Source organism: Sitodiplosis mosellana, unplaced genomic scaffold (assembly GCF_009176505.1).
Source record: "Sitodiplosis mosellana isolate CC-2019 unplaced genomic scaffold, AAFC_SMos_1.0 Smas_scaffold_6181, whole genome shotgun sequence".
NCBI lineage: Eukaryota > Metazoa > Arthropoda > Insecta > Diptera > Cecidomyiidae > Sitodiplosis > Sitodiplosis mosellana.
The window spans coordinates 411347-430668 of NW_022601422.1; the positions used below are offsets into that span (position 1 = coordinate 411347).

Consider the following 19322-nt stretch of genomic DNA (forward strand, 5'->3'; position numbering starts at 1 on the left):
TGCGCTGCATCTATATTGCACAGATATATAGCGAGAGCAACAGTAATAATTATTACAAACGACGAGCTCTACTGACAAGACGCGCATTTTGAGTGGTCACATTTTAATTAAAACTGAAAAAAATTCCTCAAAAATAAAATGATTGAAGAAGGTCGTCCGTATGCAAACTGAGGAATGGTACTGCTTCTTCTTCTTAACACATACTGTAAGTCGCCATATTGGAAGAAATAATGACAATACACTATAAATATTCAATATGGCCGCTTCCATTGTTCACGATTGTGTGTAAGATAGTGTGAAAAAGAAGAAGTAGTAGCATGCACAAAAAGTGTATTGGTTTTCATACGGATGGAGAAGGTATGATGGCTTCCTACTGTGGTTGGATAAAAATGTCCAAAAAAATCTAGGGTGTAAAAAATAAAAATGACGCGGTTCAGTTATGAAAAAATTTATTGAATAATAATTAGTTTTAATTGAAACAATTTCTAATTACTCTCTCTATGTCTCTATTTTTTTTATCTTATAAACTGGTTGACTTAAATTCACTGTTCACTGGAAACCAATTCGAACCATTGTCGCATTGCGTCGCTTAATACTAACGGTAATTGTGTTAGGTCTCTTACGATGACATAGTATGGGAATGGAAATGTGTCCAGATATGATTTCATCGTGATTGTCTTACGATCGCCTGAGAACTGTGGCACTCGGATGTCGAGGATTGAATGCTGTAAAAGTAAAGAAACAAATATTATTAATTAAAAATTTCAAAATATGCTGAAGAATTGCTATGCTTTTTCTATAAGTATTCGTGTACAACTTGAGGAAGAAACTACTCTTTTCAAATAACTTTTCCTCTAACTATTACTTTACAGTGCAAACGAGTGATTCCCCCTCGGTACAACTTGAATAAATGACATTGATTCAACATTCTAAATGATGTTTTCCTTATCCACTCACCTTATTATCTGGATTGTCAATGATGATGTAAACGATGAATATTCGGTTTAAACGTGCCAGTTTGATTGCATTCCGTACTTTCTTTTCACCCTCACTAAAAATGTTTCGTCCATCGCTTAAAACCAACAGGAGATTTTCAAAAATGCCATTGTCAGAAGATGAACTCGAGTCTTCGCTGTTGGCCACTCGAATGAATTCCATGAGTTCAGCAATGCGACTTTGATTTTGTGCGAAATTCAGTGAATTCACCAATTGAGGACCATCAAATTGATCAGTATGATTGAGAATGATTTTCGGTGATTCACCGAACGACATAATACTCAGTCGGCCGCTCTCCAGCAGAGTGAGTGCCTGTGATACCAACGAAATTGCCTGTAATGTTAGCTCTTTTGAATTATTGTAATCCATTGATTTTGAGTCATCGATGGCAATTGTGATATGATAATCTCGTTGCGCTGGTTTCGTTCGTCGCAACCAGATTTTATCTTTACGGAATTGCGAAGCAATGTAGGGAATTATCTAATAGAGAAGATAGATATTGTTAGATGCGAACCAGAAAAATCCACAAAAAATTTATCCGCAAATTTGTTAAGCAATGATGAATAATTCTTAGAATACACAAGGTACCTTTTTCATGTTGATACGACGACCCGTTCGATAGTCACCCTTCAATCGTGTACATTTCGTTGGTTCTAAAATCAGACGCAATTGTTCGCACAACTCACGAGCGTTCGGCAACATTTTATTGCTAATCGTTTGCCATTGCTCAAAGTTTTCTCGAACTGGTTTCGACAATTTACTCGATGTTCTCTCCTTTTCGTACATTTTTCTTATATCAAGTAGTTCTGCATTGTCCAGTTCCTGAGCAGAAGTTGAATCACGAATGATTTCGACTCTGCAAAATGTGGAAATATTGAATAAAAATATGAAAAGGATGACAAATTGGGATTAGTTCCAAATTTAATGACTCAACGTACGAGCAATGAGCGGTTGTGTCTCCAGGTCGTGAAACGGTATGTGTTGAAACCACATCACCTTCAACATCACATTCTTCTTTCGTCTCGCATACTTCGTTTTGTCGATCGTTGTTCACCCCTTTCCTGGTATTCTTATTGCTTTCATTGAATTTCTCACTATCCTGTTCTGGCACATTTTCCAATGGTTCATCTTTGGTTTCTTGTTCCATTAGCTCGTCATTAGTCTCCAGATCCGGCGTTGTGGTGTCATCCTTTTCTTTATCATGCTTCACTTTTTTCGACTGTTCTTCGGTAGCATTATCCATAGTGGTTATCGTATTCTCCGTTTCTTTGGCATCTTTAATATGCTGATATTCACTTGTTGGATCATCTAGATCATTTTTCGATGCATCTTCTTCATTTTGAGCGCCTTGATCAACCTCTTGTACTGTCTTCAGTTGCTTTTTTTCACTCGATTTATTTTCACTGATGGTTCGATCATCATCAGTAGCACCTGGTTTTCTCCGATCTTTTTGCTCTTTCTTTTCGGATTTTTCAGTATTTTGAGTGTTCTTATTGTCAGCCAGTCCTTGATGTCCATTTTTTGATTCCTCATTTGCTGCCTGACCAATTCCACTTTGCTCCTCGCCTGAACGTTTTAAATTAACGATTAAAAAAAGAATGCATTGAAATCCAAATTTAGGTTTCAAATTATTTTACTGTATATCTACTTAAATCAAACATACCCGTATCTTGAGCGTCCACGTTATCTTCCTGTACGTTTTTCTCATTAGTTTCGGTTTCCACTTGATCGGTGGTGCCTTGATCTTTGGTGTCTGGCATCGCTTGAACATTGTCTTCTGTTGATGGCATATCGATCGATTCGTGGAAGTTTTCCTTTTTATTCTGTTCGCTGGGCTCTTCACCTTCTTTCTCTGGCTCCTGTTCTTCTTCCATATTTTCGATATCGTTGCCTGGCTCTTGTGTGTCTGGGTTCTTGTTGTCATTTTCCTCATCTCCTTCTTCAGGCACTTCTTCTTGTTGATTTCGTTCTTGATCCTTTTTCAAATCGTCACCATCTTCGATGTCGCTGTTGTCACTCAAATCATCTTGTTGCATGTCCTTTTTGTCGTCTGTCTCACCATCACCTTCTTCTTCGCCATCATCTTCTTCTGGCTGCATGTTGTCTTTCATTGAGTCGATATCGAACGGATTTTCCTCATTTTGCTCGTCATTTTGGTCGTTGTTGTCTTGATTGTCAAGATTAACATCACCCAAATCCATATCTTCTGGCTCGGGTGGCTCCTCTAATTCATTATGGTACGGATTGGCCTGATCTTCACACGTTTCATCTTCGTTCATTTTATCGATTTGATCCTTTTTCTGTTGCTTTTCTTGTTGATTTTCTAAATAGAGATTTAATTTAACTCTCCAGTTCAGAGTAAAATGAATGAAATTCAATAGTTAAAATTAAACTCACCGTTGGTTGCGTCCAATCCATCCTGATCCTCGCCTTCACCCTGGTCATTGTGTTCAGAATCAAGATTGTTATGATTTTCTTTGTCTTCTTTCGATCCTTTAGCGTCTGCCTCTTCATTCATTTCATCGTCTTCTTCTTCCTCGTTTTCATCTTTTTCCTCATCTGAGCCCCAGATTTGATCGTCAAGCCTAAGGGTCAATGCACAAATGTCATGATTATTGAAAAGTTTTCAATTTTCGGATAGAACCAATCTTGAATATACAATGTATATTAACATACTTATCGGCTCCTTGCTCTATGTCTCCCATTTCCTTGTCCAATTCTTCGTTATCAGACTCTTCTTCGTCACTTGAATCATCTCCACGTTTTTCAATATCTTGCAACTTCGAGTCAAAATCTTCGCTCATATCAATGCCATCGGTTTCTTTGCAGTCTTCATCCTCCTTAGTATTATCATCACGGTCGCCTGGTTTCTTTGCCGTATCCAATTGATCTTCGGACTCAATTCTAGTTAAAATAGAGAAGTTTCATTTCGTTAGTAAAAATGAATATGTGGTCAATTCACGAATGAAGAAACTAATTCCATGGAATACTCACTTATCTGAAACGTCCTTTTCTCCAGTTCCATCATCCAATCCAAAGCCTTCGCCTTCTTTGCCATCACCATTTTCACTCTGTTGGCCATCTTCGTCTTGCATCAAATCGGGTGGAATGCAAAATCCTTTGGCCGTCAATTCAATGAACACAATCAACATAACGCTGAGCATTTTTGTGCTGACTCTATGCGCTGCTAATTGTTGAATCAAATAATATTTGCACAATAGTTCAAACTGTTCCAAAATTGGTTGAATCGATACCGATTTCTTGATGCATTCAAGACGACCTGCTTGTTCTTCATTATTTGAGTGATAAATTTCGGTGCAGATTTTAGTCAATTTATTCGACACACTTGCTATAGCCAATGTTTGCCAATCGGCATTGATTTCACCGGTGATTTTTTGTTTCAGGTGATTCTTTTGGATGATTTCTTCTTCTTCGTCGTCGTTGTCGTCACCGTCATCGACCTTATCTTCATCGTTGGCTGGTGTTTCATCACTCGATTTCTGTGGCGTTGAATACTTTTTATAAATATTTTGCATCGACAGCAAAACCAGATGCACAATGTTTTCCAGTTCGGTGATGATATTTTGATGAGAATGATTTTCATCAGAAGCATCAACGATCATATCGTTTGATTCACAGTTAATATTTAGAGATTGCAATAGATCAACGAGAGGTTTGGCAAACACCAAATATTCATTGTTTTGGCCCAGTTTTAATTGTTCACTCATTGATTTCAATGCATCAGTGATTCGATTGAAACTATTCAAAATGGTAATCATTGCATTTGAATTATGGAAATAACCATCTTTGGTTGCTTGAACTGTGGCCAAAAGCTTTTTAGATGACTGCGAAACGGACACTAATGTCGATTTCATATGGCGATATTTTTCTGAAGATTTCGTGAATGCAGCCACATCACTCGAATCGATGGCAGTAAAAAGTTTGTCTTCTTCGTTTGGAACACAGTTCAACAGAATTTCGTACTGTTCGGTAACTTCTGAGATTCGGATCAGCGCCTGTTCAATTAAATCCAATTTCTTTGACATCGTTTCAAAACGGAAGTCGTTCTCATCATTGGACAGTACTACGTGTAATTCATTTATCTTCTTAATATTTTTTTGAAGTTGCTGAAGTTCCGTGGTTGATTTGCACAATGTTTGCCGTTGAAGTTGAACCAAAAGGAACATGTCGGTGGTAAAACCTTTGATACGCTCCATATTCGATCGTCCAAGCTCTTGATTCGGTGACAACAATACCGTTTGCAGTAACTTCAACTTGAAAACACATTTCGAATAGTTCAGATCAATGTTTTTCGTGAGTTGGACAAGACTTTGATTAATTTTCACTTGCTTTGTTGACGCATCGATAACATTTTGTATATTGAATGGAGCCAGTTTTAAGTCGACCAATTCGGTTTGCATTGATAATTCGAGCAAACCGCTTCGGAAACTCAAGCCCAATGTGGCAAGCATTTTGAAGCAATCAGCTACCGCCTTTCGCTTTTGTGTCAAAATATGTTTGGCTTGTGATTTTTGTTTTGGTTTCTCCTGCGACCGATCCACCTCTAGACCACGCAAATAGCTGCACGTTTCAATTTGACTGGCCAATTCCACATCCAAATTGTACAACAAACTGGGGAACTCAGCATGCAAAATGGCATTTTTGACAACATTTCGCGAAACGCCAAACAATTTATCGATTTTTGCCAATAAACTTTCGCTATTCACTGGCACCGAAACGTCCGTAGAGGTTGTTTCACCGGTTGGTATTTGCGACGATACAAAATGCTTAACATCCACTGTATACGAGGTGATATTTGGTTCGTAGGCTGAAGTTGAACCCTTTGCATTTGGTTCATCGTTGAGTGGATAGGTTTCATTTGCTTTCCATACAAAAACTTGAGCAACCTTTTCCATGAGCTCCGTTTCGAATTCGCGTAAGAATTTGTACAGGTGACGATGTACACGTGCCACATTGTTTTTCATGCCGAAGTAAGACAAATCTTTGTTGTACGACTCAATTTTAACGAATTCCTTGAGTTTCTTCTCGATTTGCGTACGCTTTGACTTGACCGTTTCAGTGATTTGATTCGCGAATTGTGAGTAATACGTGTGCAGGTTGTGAATTACCGATGTGATACGTTCACGCTTTTTATTGGAGCCTTTTGTGTTATTTTGTTGCAAGTAAAGCTCGAATGATTTCAAGATTTTCATACGCAATTCAAACTCGCCATAGTTTGATGATTCAATGAATTGTTTTATGACACTGATCACATCAGCTGTTCGTAGTTTTGGTGCTGATTGCTGCGCACTTGCAGCATAAGCATCGATTTCACCTTCACCAAAATACTTTTCCACCGCCTTGAAATCAGTCAAATCACATGAAAATGATGTGATCGAACATTCGAGATATTCGTGCAAGAGATTGTACATGAAGAACCAGTAACGGTATGCTTTGGATCTGACTCTATCGGCTGTAGTGGCGAGACACTCTCTCCAGCATTGCAGTTCTAATTTCATCCATCGCTGTACGTTTTCCGCAATTTCAATTTCCAAATCGCGCAAATGGTTCAATTTATGCGAAACACTATTCCATTCATCGACTTTCTGCCGCAATATTTGGAATCCCGTGTTGAATCTTGCAATTGGCTCGGTAATGTCAAGCGATCGGATGCGGCTAATGATCATTATTATCTATGATGGTTTGAAATAATAAATGTTTATGAGTCAATTTTTTTAAAGCGACAAATACGAAACGAAAAGAAACTTTTTTGACTAAAAATTTACAAAAATTATAACTTGCATAATGCAAAGGTCAACTTACATCATTTAGAACGGCATGGTCTGGCCACTGCTTAAGTTCATTCAATACTCTGGCTTCGATGCGGTCCAGCAGTTCACCGGTGTTATAAACTTCAGGGATGTTTTGATCCTTATAAAAGTTGTACGGTTTAGATGATGTTTGAGTCTGTGTGTGATATCTGTTCTTTGTAGTGTTAATCAGTAGTGCAATGCCACCGTAGGAGGCATCATCAACCGTACTGCTCAGTGAATGCTTATACTTTTGAATTAATTGATAGAACACATTCGATTTAGATTCAAATGCATTCAACAATTCTACTTGATAATAGCCGGAGTTGAATTCGATTGCGGATGGTTTATAGTAGTCACATCTGTTTTAAATCATAAAAAAATATGTTTATAAACGCCAAATTTACAAAAATGTCAACAAAAATAAAAATTTGATTTTAATATGTGTATTTTGGACAAAATCATCGAAGATATATGCAGAGAAAAAACTCACCTCGAATACTTGAACATGATGTCAAGAAAAACATCACCGACAAACTTCAAATCATCATCAGTTAGAAGGTCTTGAACCGGTTTCGGTTTGGCTGGAGCTTTTTTTTTATCAGATTCGAGCGTTGGAATTTGAATAAATTCGCCAAAATCAGCGGTTGCATAATTCGGGAACATCGTTGCAATCTCTTGCTCCGTGATTTCTTCTTCGTCTTCATCGGCACACCGTGTTCTAAAACGAAAAAAATATATGTACATTTTTTCAAAATAATTTATAAATAGATGTTTTGTTTATGGTTTTGACTGTCATTAAATTTAGCATCAATTTATTTAAAAAAATATTTGCATAACTTACTTCTTGACATAAAGACTGTCTTCTTCGATGCTCTTAGCCCTTTTGATTTCCTCTTGTTGTTTCCATATTTGATTGAAGCTGCCAATAGTCAAATCAAATTGTTGGAAAGCGCTGTCACTCATCGATCCAGAAATGGACAGCAAACAAAGGGTTTCTTGCAGTACTGATTTTAAAAGGCTGTAATAAAAAATTGAATTGGTTCTGAGCATTATTTCTCTTAAAATAACAATATTCTTACAGTGAATGTGCAAAGTCTTTATTTTCCAAAGTTTCCAAGATACGAACGGTAGCCGGCATGAGATGTGATCTTCTTTCAACGCTTGGGAACTCAATAAGATTGATTAAAACGCCTGATAATAATTCATTTTCGTTCGAACCAATTAAATTGGCACCTGTTTTCAAGTTGAGGAATTTCAATTCCCTCAAATTGATTAGGCATTGCTTCAGGCATCTGAATGCATTCTTTAGCATAATGACGGATGATTCAAGTGGTGCGGTGAAGTCACGATAATAAGTGCTAAACCGATCAATGGTTGATCGTTCAAAGCTCTCGGCAGTGTTTATGCACCAGTCGATGCGTTTGATAATTTCATCAACATTCTGAAGATCTTGTTGTGTAATGGCATTTCCACTATCCAATCTTTCAAATGCTGCATCAATGTCACTTATCAATTGTAGCTGAGATTTTGGCTTGCATCCGTTTTCCAAGAAAAAATTAATTTGATCAACTAATTCAGCGTAGACACACACTTCCGGCCGAAGTGCACATTTTTCCGAGTACTTCTCGAGTAAGACTTTGAATTCTTTGCTCTTAACGCAGAATGATTCTTTGATAATTTGTTCGCCCAAGTCATCGTACGACATGATAACCTTCATGAAATCATAAGCCGATGTCAATCCTGTCACATGCTGTTGATTTTCTTGTGTATACGTTTTCTTGAGTCGATTTTTCTCCACTGGATCGACCAATGGCGTGAATGTCATCAGATGCAATTCAAGAACAACGGCCAACGATTGAATCACAGCTGATGTGTAGAAATGTTGGAATCGTGCCTGTGATGAATCATCCAGCGCTTGTACACTTTGAATTTTATTCTCAAGCAATTGAACCACTTCCAAAAATTCACTTTCAACTTGGGATTTGTCACCCACGTTGGACTCGGTTAAGACTTGAATGTACTTGATTTCAGCCAAAATTTTACGACCATACCGTTGACTGTACTCGAAATTTGTGTGCTCAAATTGGAAACGATTCTGGAACGTTTCAACATTATTCCACAGCAATTTCGATAGAGATGTTAATGTTGATGACCACACTTCTAGATTACCCAAACCGATTGACTTCGATTTACCAAATTCGTTGAAGAGTGACAAGAATGCAGATATAGTCAATGCACAACTATTTATTGGCATCGTTGGTTGCTGCTTGGGACTCACGTCAGCAGTCAAAAGATATTGATGATTTAATGCCAGCGAACTGTATCCAAAGCCAATGATACGTGAATCGAGCATTTTTACGAATGATGAAATTTTTCGGTAAATTGATTGTGGCATTACTTCGAAAACAGTTTCAACACCTTTGTTGTTTATTTTTTGAAGAATCCAATCCCACATTGTTTCGACCACTCCATATTGTTTTGTGGTCACCGTCCGTACTGAGTTTAACACATCTACATCAAGCGAACGAATACACTTGTAGAAATCCATATTTGGTCGGTGCACTTGGGCATTTCGACGAAGAATGGAATTGAATGCTCGCAATGCAAAATATTCCATTATCGGAAGAGTGGACACAAGTAATTTCAATGGTGCCAAGCTCGTTTGATTTGGAATACCTCCATTTAATTCGAGATATTTTCCAAACTTGTCATTCTGCTCTGTCAAATCTTCGACTGAGATCGATGCGCCTAGTCCCCAGAATTGTGCGGTAGATTTTGAAAGTTGTTCGAGTTTTGTCAGAATTTCGACATCATCCAATGACGTCAACGTTCCATTATTTTCAGCCAGCCATTGCAGCTGTTCAGCATCGGCATTGTCAACTAAATAATGTTTGAAACTCGTACTTTCGTCACTCAAAATAATTCGATACTTATTGATTAACGACTGCAAATATTCGGTTGGTTCGAATGACTGCCATTTTTTCACCGGCAATTGCATTTGTTTTCTGAACTCAGTCTCATATTTGTGTAAAACAATTTGATTTTCCTCGTAGAACGGCATGAATTTGGTGAGTCGTTTCGTAAACCGTTTGCGTAATTCATTGAGTGGATGACGGCGAATGGTGTTGCAATCCAATATCTTTTGGAGTGTTTTGCGGAATTGAGTGAGCTCCTTTGATTGTGCGGTAGATTTCAAATTGTTCAATTGATTGATCAAGTGTTTTACCAGCCAGTTAAAATGTAGTGCTAACTTATCGATCAGCGTTTGATCGACTGTCTTCTGTTTGAAGAGACGATTTCTTGACTCTTCATATAAACGGTTCGCCCATAAATACGCACAAATCAATGCACTATACTCTTGATAGGTCATGGTGTTCGATTTTCGAATAATTTGTATCGTGAATGTTTTGATAGAGTCCAAAAGTGGATATAAATACGTGATCAGATCAATGTTCAGGCCATTTGGAATGGTACCAGAGTTGACTGCCTTTGAATAAGTGATGGCATTGATTTGACTTTGTTTCACTTTGGTTGTATCGCCTTCGATTTTATCGAATAATAAATTCGCCAGTAAAACAGCACTCAATTTCAGTTGATCAGTCTTGGTGAGTAGCAATGGTGATTCGTCGAAGTAATCACGAAGCCGAGGAAAGATGTGTTGATTCCAAGGCACTGAATTCAGTCTTTTTGAATTGGCGTCTTTGTTGAACGAAGTTTCTCGTATCGTCTGTGCCAAAATATGATTTAAATCTATTAAATTCTTCAATTGATCGTGATAACATGCATTAGCTTCTAATAATTTCTGTTGAAGTTTTGAATTCACATAATGTTCTCTTGCTGTTAAATCATCCAATGAGCTCAATTCATGGACCATCTGCAGAAGATATTCGGCCGACTTCCAGTCCAAATCAATTGATAGATTGGAAAACTTTCCCCGAGCTGCGTTAAATACTTTTTGAACTCGTTTCTTTTCGATTTCTGCGGTTAAGCAATGAATTGTGATAATCAAAGGTTCACATTGCAATCGGATAAGTGTCAGGCTGTTGAGATCATTGGCGCTAATAATGACATTGGAAAGTTGTACCAAATTTGAGCATTTATCAGGAACTTTGCTGATTTCATCGCGAATTTCCTCGGTCAATTTTTCGTGATAGTAGCTCAAACCCATTCCAAGTAAATCGATATGTGAGGATCTTACATAGACAACCAAAGCACTGTCAAAGAGTGCTGTTGCTTCATTTAAGCCCAGCCGTAGATTTTCGTTGATTAAAAATGCGAACTTCGTTAAGTGTGACACATTGAATGAGTGAAATTCGCTGACCTTTTGAACACGACGGTGAATATTCAGTGCCCATTCAATAAGATACATCTCATGAATTCCATTCATGTAGATCAATTCCGTTAGATCGTCTCGGGTGTATGTGTCTCCCATTAAACTCAATTCAATACAACGATTTCGCATCGCACGTGAGATTTCTCCATTCCGCGGGTCCAAGGTTAAAAATACACGGAAATCACTGTGCTTACTTACACTTTCGGACTGATTGTTCGATTCAACGCCCTTTTCGGACAGCAACAACTTGCCATCAGTTTCGAATACCGAATTCAAACGATCAAGAATGGCCGATGAACACAAATTCACATGCTCCAAGCAAATGTATTGACCAATTTTCAGGGCACGCACTATTTTGGAGTCAACCCATTCAAAATGACCGCCTGTATTCAAAGTTCCCCTGTTTCGTACGATCGAACCCAAGAAATTCAATTTTATCTGTACGGATTGTAACTCGGTGACGGTTTCTAGATCAACGCTCACATCAAGAAGAGAATGAATCAGTGCTCCCAAATCACCGATGCGCTTGTTGAACAGGATTAATTCTTCAGATATGAATGTATCGGTTTGTTTTTCTAATGGAGGTCGAAAGAAATTTTTTTTTTGTAATAATAGCTAATTTATGACTGTTTTGCTACTATTTTATCGAGAGACGAAAAAAAACTCACCATTTTTATAATTATAGTTTGATCCAACGAATGTCTCCCATTGTCTAAGCAATTTGATGAAATGACTTTGAGCATTCACTTTGTTTTGGTTTAAAAGACAACTTTGTTGGTATCGCACCAAAATCGCTTCAATTTTCAGAGCGATTTCTTCCAAATGTCGATTCAGATCGACTTGTTGAAAACTTCCAGTGACCGAGTCATCGATGGTATCAATGTTACAGTAGTGATTCGAAAGTGTACACAAAATATCCACTAATTTTGTTTTGCCACTGAAAATTAAGCATAAATTCGTATGGTTTTAAGTCAAATTTATAGAATAAATTGAAAAAAAGACGAAAAAAATGGATGTTATTAGAAAAAAAGTATGCCTTACCTATCATTTGGTCCGCACAAAATGACTGGTGTTTCCATTAAGACACTCTCACCAAGAGCTTTGACAAGTTGTCGTTGGCTGTTTAGCATGAGTGGAGCAGTCTTAGCTACCGTAGTAATGCTTGTATCTTGACCTTTTCGGCTGATTCTCACATCATTGAAATGTACAAACTCATCGTTCCAGTAGAAGGAAATGTCACACGACAGCTTCTCAAGAGCTTCAGCATCACAACAAAAAACTTGGCCAAAAACATTCCGAATGTATTGTTTATCAGTATCGGAACGCATGCGATGACAGTAGACCAATTGCATTTTCTCGTATAAAATCAGCATAAAGTTGTTGTATCTTTCTGCAATTGTGCTTTGTTCATTGGTTTCCCTCACGATGAATCCGGATTTGGTGCTGCTTAACAATTCGCACCATCTCAAAATGTCTCTCAAATTAACTTCATATGGGCCGCCTTTGTATCCGAATTCCAAGTTGCTAATGGCTTCTTCGAGCTTCTCCGAAAATGACACCATCCGTTCGCAACAGTCAAAGATCGTTGCACTTTCGGCTGATTCGAAGTAACTTATCGGTGATGATCCCTCGGAATCAGGTAGCAAAAAGTTCTTCAGTTGCTCAAAGTACTTGCTATATTTTGCATAAATAATATGACATAAATCGTTCGAATCAAGTGAGCGAAGGTAGACTTTCGTGAAACGATTGAGGAATGACTGCGGCAAACCTTTTCTTCCGCCACCTTGTCGCAATGGATTTTGTGATGCAAAAATACGCGTTTGTTTATCCAATTTGAAGGTTTTATTCAATTCAGGGACGTAAACTTCACCACGATGATCTAGAATGGCATTCAAACCTTCGAGTACGCTTTGTGGCGCTAAATTCAATTCATCCAACAAAATCCAAGTGTTTGGTGCTTTTAAAGCTGCCAGCAGTGGGCCATCACGCCATATAAATGAGCCTAAGACAGCTGGCTTTTGCTCGTTTTCACCGTTCGTTAGTGCCAAGCTACCCTCATCGGACGGTTGATCTGTTCCAAACAAATCCGTCAAGTCGGTGTGCTCACACAAATTGATTCGCACCATTTGGTATCCAATAGCCGACGAGACATTTTCAATGAGCGATGTTTTTCCGACACCTGGTGGTCCTTCCAGTAGAATTGCTTTGTGCAAACTCATTGCTGACAGTAGTCGGAACAAATTCTTCTGCGTTGTGGGCGCAGTGAACTTAAAATCACGAGGTTTCTGTGTGACTCCGTCTGTGTTTACTTCAATGAAGAATGGATTTATGCCGAATTGGTCTGGCTTTTCCACAACGGTCGTTCCCTTCAATACTGCCAAATTCTCTAAATCAAATGTTTCCTTTAGTCGCGCTTGAATTTCATCGACCAAAAACTCTAAGATCATCTTGCGTTGTGTTTTAATCTCGTTCGTGTCCACATGCGGCAACATTTCCAGCGAGTCCAAGAACATTGTTTCCAAACCGAAAATGATTGCATGACAAATGGGTAAATTGTTCGTATTGATTGTTATGAATTGAACCCATGCCAAAATATCACGCACGGAGTAGTGAAACTTCTCCACATTTTCTTTGATGAATCGAACAGTTTTCACAATTACAACAGCCGCATTCGAAATGATATTTGCATCGATATTTGTATTAAATCCAATTTTCAGCGAATGTTCGGCGATTAAAACTAAATCATGTTCATTGTCAGCCGATCGGCACCAAATCTCGGTGAATCGATTTCGCAACGCCGGCGATAGTTCCTTCTTGCCAAAATCGCCAGAAGGATTCATGGTTGCCAAAAACTGAAAACCATCATTGGCTTTAATCACAAATTCACCGGCTGAATCATTTGGATTGGCTAAATCAAGTAGAAAATTATCATTGCTGCCGCCACCCTTTTCAGCGAGTAAAATCGTTCGTTCTGGTTCTAAAACGCAGTTCAATCGTTCGAGTACTGAGTCTTCGGCGAGGGAAATTTCATCAGCTAAAAAGAATGTACCTTCAGTCATGCATTGAATCAATGGGCCGTCCTTCCATTGGAAGAGTTTTCGTTGTTTACTGTTGTCATCGCTTTCAACTTCCATGTCATTTTCATCGCCGCCTCGGAATGGTCGAAGACCACCCAAGAAATCGGCTCCTTCGGTGTGCATGTGACAATTCAAAATTCGCAGGCTTTTCTGAGCGATGTTCGCGAGAATCTGACAGATGGTCGTTTTACCGCAGCCAGTTTGACCGACCAATAGAACTGGTTCATTGAACTCAATTGATTTGCCAGCCATGATCGCAGTACGAATCATGTTCGATGTCCAGATTACATTCGAAGCAACTTCACATTCGTAATTGGTTATGCTCTCAAGAAGTGGTCGAGTAACTTGTGACGTGTTGTCATGTAATTTGAATAGGTTGTCCACGATGATCTTCTTACGGAAATTGGTGAACAGAGCGCTTTCAATTACATCAATGTCACTTTCGTTACGAACACGTGAGGATAGCACCAAGTAACCTTCGTCGATTAAATGTTGATTCCAATCGTAGCGATTGTCGGTCAGAAGGTCTTTGTTGGCAAACGTGTACCGATTTCCCCATCGGAACAAATCTCTCAAGGTGAACGATGATTTGGCTGAATTTGTACGATATGCCTGCAGTTCAGACATGGTTTTCACCATTTTTTGTGCATAAGACTTGGGGATCAAACATCTTTTCTCCAAAATGATCTCAAGTTCATGTTTTGGGATATCCGAAAAGTGTAACTCAACAAAACGATTTTTGAAGGCTCGCGACAACATCTTTCGACCGCCATACAAACCAGGTGGATTTTGTGTGGCAAACAGCATGAAATTCGGATGGGCTCGGATCAATTCTTGTGTTTCGGGGATGAACAATTCACGATTATCATCCAGTACACGATTTAATGCTTCTAAAATGTCACTGGGCGCCAAATTCAATTCGTCCAAAATAATCCAATAGCCGTTTTTCATGGCTTGAACTAACACTCCTTCTTTGAATACTAGTTTTCCGGTGACATCGGCTGTGTAAGTTCCAATGTACTCTTGCAAATCGGTATGTTCGTGATTGTTGATTCGCAAACAGTAGTTGCCACTTCGTCTGGCCACATAGTCGATCAAACTTGTTTTACCGGCACTCGTTGGTCCTTGTAATAATACCGGCAATTGACCGATTGAAATGATACGAGCCAAATCGCGAAGATTATCTCGTACACTCTCGGTCATGATGTAATGATCGCAGGATTGCACCGTTTTCTGTCCGACTTTGATCCAGTATCCTTCGAAATTCAAGTATTCAATATTATCCTTTGGTTTTGGTAATCCTTGTGACAGCACAGCCTTTTGATTTACTGGCAACAGAGACTTTTGTATCAAGGTCAGAACGACCAAATGTGATGATGGATCCAGTTGGGTGAGGAAACTCAGGCAGAAACTTTCGTACAAATTTCGTTCAATCGAACCGCAAAGATTCTTCGAGCAGATGATCAATGCCCGGCACAATGTTCGCAAGGAGTAAACGGGTCGATTCCCTAAGCCATCATTGAGTTCCAATTGTGCCATTGCACGTAGTTTTCGATACAACTGAACGATAGCCAACACTTTGGCACCTTGAATGCCGGTGTGTCGCAAATAATCACTAACCAAAATGATTAAATCACTTTCCAACGTGAGTTCGTCGACAAAAAATTCCGTGAAACGATTACGAATGCCAATGGAGAGGTCTTTTTTACCAATATCCGTGCTCGGGTTCATACAGGCAAATGTACGAAAATCTGGATGACGTTTTACCGGTACAAAATCACCCTTTTCCAGTAAAACAATCGATCCATTTGGTTCGAGGATTGTCGATAAACATTCTAGAGTCTCTGGCGTTGCCAAATTGATTTCGTCCAACAAAACCCAGTCACCATTTTTGATACAGTTCACCAATGGGCCGGAGATGAATGCAAACGAAATGTTCATCGACTGTTCTAATTGTATGTTTAACTTTGATAATTTTATCTTCAACGCTGTCCATCGGCTGAGATTTTGTGCATTTTTGGTTTTCCGTGTAAAAACCGTGCTCACAATTCGCAGCATCAATTGAATCAACACACTAAAGTTCTCTTGATTGTAGCATACGCTGATGTTATTTAAAAATTTCTCATTTTTACTTGCGTCGAACGTTTCCTTGAATAAAAATTCGAATTCCCCGCGCAGTGGAGCAATCACATATGCCAGATCAACTGGCTTAAAACCACCGATCAAATCACTAACATCTGATTGATTGTTCATGTTGATAACGACCAATTTGTGATTCGTTTGATGGGCAAGGTATTGAACGGAGCTGGTTTTACCAACACCAGTTTCACCGACCAGCAGAACTGGCTCAGTCTCCTGCACTGCCACAGCGATTCGCTCCAACAGGCACGAGGACAACCGAGTGAATGAGAAATTTGGTGTTTTTTGTTTCGACTGACGATTTTGATAAATATTGAAATTTGATTCGGAATCAATGCGTAGCCGTTTTTGTGCATTCGCATCATTGCCGACTTCGTGGTCGTTGCTTGTGTTGGACGTTCGTTTTAGTTGGCCATTTGTGTCGCCGCGACGTGAAAGTGTGATTCGACCGACTCGAAATGAACGCGATCCATCGTCAATCGATACATCTGGCTTGTATTCATTCGATAAATACTCACAGCGCGATGGAATTATGCCCAGTCTTGAGCCGATGTTGACGACTAAATTATTTTTTCCCTCACCCTGTGTGAGATGCGAACAAAATAAGTCGACAGCATTTTGAAAGACAAAATATGCACATTCAGTGCTGGTGATTGAAAAGGTTGGCGACGAGCGGCTGCATAATTTTAATAAATCTCGCGTTGATACCAAACGACCGGAACTTTTTTCTCCCAATCCCATAAATTCTTTGGCTTCCGACGAGGAAATCATCAAAAATACATCAACGATGCGATCGGCTACTGTTGATAATTTTGGATATTTCTCACACACAATTTCGCACAGCTCCGATTGCGACAGTGGCAACATGTTGACTGTGTACAAATACTTTTCCAGGAGTTGAAAGTAGGACGAATTTGAATTTCGACTAGCTTGTGAGCCTTTTTCGTTGCTTCTACAAATGAAAACAGAAGAAAAAGTGAATTTCAACAATTTTTTGGCGGTAGAAATATTGAATTGAAAATAATTTGAAGTTTTTTTTTTCAAATTTCTCATAAAATATCCCACGGCCTAGGGTACAGGATTGATATAAAAGATAGGTTGGATGAGATCTACAACTTTTCCAAAAACACAGATGGTTTATCTCTTATCAGTAATTCTTTATGATTTCGATTTTTCCCAATGAAATAATTTTCTATTTAAATAAAATCCTACACAAAAATGTGTTCCAAAATTAAATTGAATGAAGAGCGAAATTATCAAAAAAAAAAAAAAAAAAAACAAATGACATACCTTTGTGTTACAAACAATTGAAATCCCGACGAAATTTGAATGCAATCACGAAAACCGGGCACGGAGAGGTAATTATTTTCAAAGAAATTCGTAAGCATTACAGATACATCCCTCGAACAATGATCTAAATCTTCCAATAGAAGCCAATAACCGTTCATCACAGCTTGAGTTAAAACGCCCGGTTGCCAAACGAATTCACCGGGCACATCCGTACAATGATACTGTCCTAATAACATTTTGCTATCGGTTTGATCGCCGAGTTGGATTCGCAAAAATCCATTTGGCATCATTTGTTTCGGTCCAACGACTAATTTATTATTTGTTTTGTCCATTTCGGTGGCTTTCCGCTTGTTTGACTTGGTTTTATCCTTAATGGCAATACTGTTGTTTTCTTTCGATTCGCTATCAACATTTTCCAATTGTCTGATTGGAATGCGACCGGTTTTATATGCCAAATATTCGATGAGTGTTGTTTTTCCACTACCGACCGATCCAGATAGGCACACAGCTTTACCAGCTGCCACTCCAATGGCAATGCTTCTCAAATTTTGATGGGCCGAATCAACCATAACAATAGAACTATTATTGCTCGAAGTCAAAGGATTAAAAATCGGTAGTAAAACACCTTCAACGTTGGTGAACAATTCATTTTTCAAATTCCACTTGAAACACTCGGCATCATCAAAATGTTCCTCTTCATCGCCGAGTATCGATGTTTCGCCCATATGCTGTGACGAAAAATTGATTTCAACATCGACTGGAATGTCACCATTCAATAGTGCCAATTGTGCGTGCGTCATGCCGGTGAGCAGTGCTAAAATGCGATTGTAAATGAGTTTATACTCATCACTCTGTTTCGTGACCGTGGCACCGTACTTTTCAATAAACTCCGACCACTTCCATTGGCGCATGAAAAACGTTATATTCAATTTTAAGAATGTGTAACTGCATTTTAGAATATCCAATTTCGTGGGTTCATTATCATTTGTTGAATGATTCGTTTTGGCGACTTTCTTTCTCGAAGCGGCATTTAGGTCGCCGCTGAAAGGTGACGGCATCCTCGCAAAGTATGTAAATGCAAATCGTTGAGCATGTGACGACGAGAGTGATACCAATTTGGCCAGGGCAACACATTTCCGCCGGTGATGAATCAAGAATGAATCCGTGTCTTGCTTCGATTCAAAATTCACATTTTCCATTAAAATTAGCGGTAAAATATCTTCAAATCGTCGGCCAATTTGCTCAGTGTACTTTGGATCGATGATCCGTTTGGCCAACAGGCCCAATATTTTATCCATATCGATGATACCATCGTCAGCGCTCGTCTGTGCAGCAGAAATATTTGCCGAAAATTAACCATTTCACATTTAATTCAACAAAAAACTATTATTGGAATGTACTTACCCATGAGTGCGATGATGATGCGCTATCATCCCTAAATGTTAAATTCAAATTGTGTATAAATTTCGTTTTATTTATGTCCATAATTTCAGTTGCGCGCGAGTCTAAACTATATTTTCAAAACACATGTCAAACTCAACACGTGCATTTAAAACGACGTTCGCGTTGAAATCAAAACATACATTCGTTGACAAACGCACGTTGTTCTGTCAGAGCGAAAGCAATGTGAGACACAGAAGCGACGAAATGAATATTCGGTGGAGACGCCGAAAT

General features: G+C 38.7%; 1 protein-coding gene across 1 annotated transcript; it reads right to left on the reverse strand.

The window, feature by feature from the left end:
* Positions 1–432: 432 nt before the first annotated feature.
* On the reverse strand, positions 433–19278 carry LOC129576207 (midasin). Its single transcript, XM_055460909.1, has 16 exons — positions 19053–19278; positions 17649–18973; positions 12184–17310; positions 11811–12079; positions 7889–11717; positions 7651–7827; positions 7300–7527; positions 6820–7168; positions 3991–6689; positions 3673–3900; positions 3394–3581; positions 2660–3319; positions 1935–2562; positions 1585–1852; positions 958–1476; positions 433–725 (listed from the first exon to the last, which is right to left on the reverse strand). Exons 1-16 carry the CDS (start codon positions 19131–19133, stop codon positions 543–545), a joined length of 16758 nt encoding a protein of 5585 aa, XP_055316884.1. The 5' UTR covers positions 19134–19278; the 3' UTR covers positions 433–542.
* Positions 19279–19322: the final 44 nt, after the last annotated feature.

Bases quoted from the DNA above. Each gene is read 5' to 3' on its own strand.
- LOC129576207 (XM_055460909.1), bottom strand. From the start codon at position 19,133: ATGGACATAAATAAAACGAAATTTATACACAATTTGAATTTAACATTT. The intron at 18,974-19,052 runs GTAAGTACATTC...TCTGCTGCACAG, and splicing joins CATCATCATCGCACTCATGG to ACGAGCGCTGACGATGGTAT. The intron at 3,901-3,990 runs GTGAGTATTCCA...TATTTTAACTAG, and splicing joins GAAAAGGACGTTTCAGATAA to AATTGAGTCCGAAGATCAAT.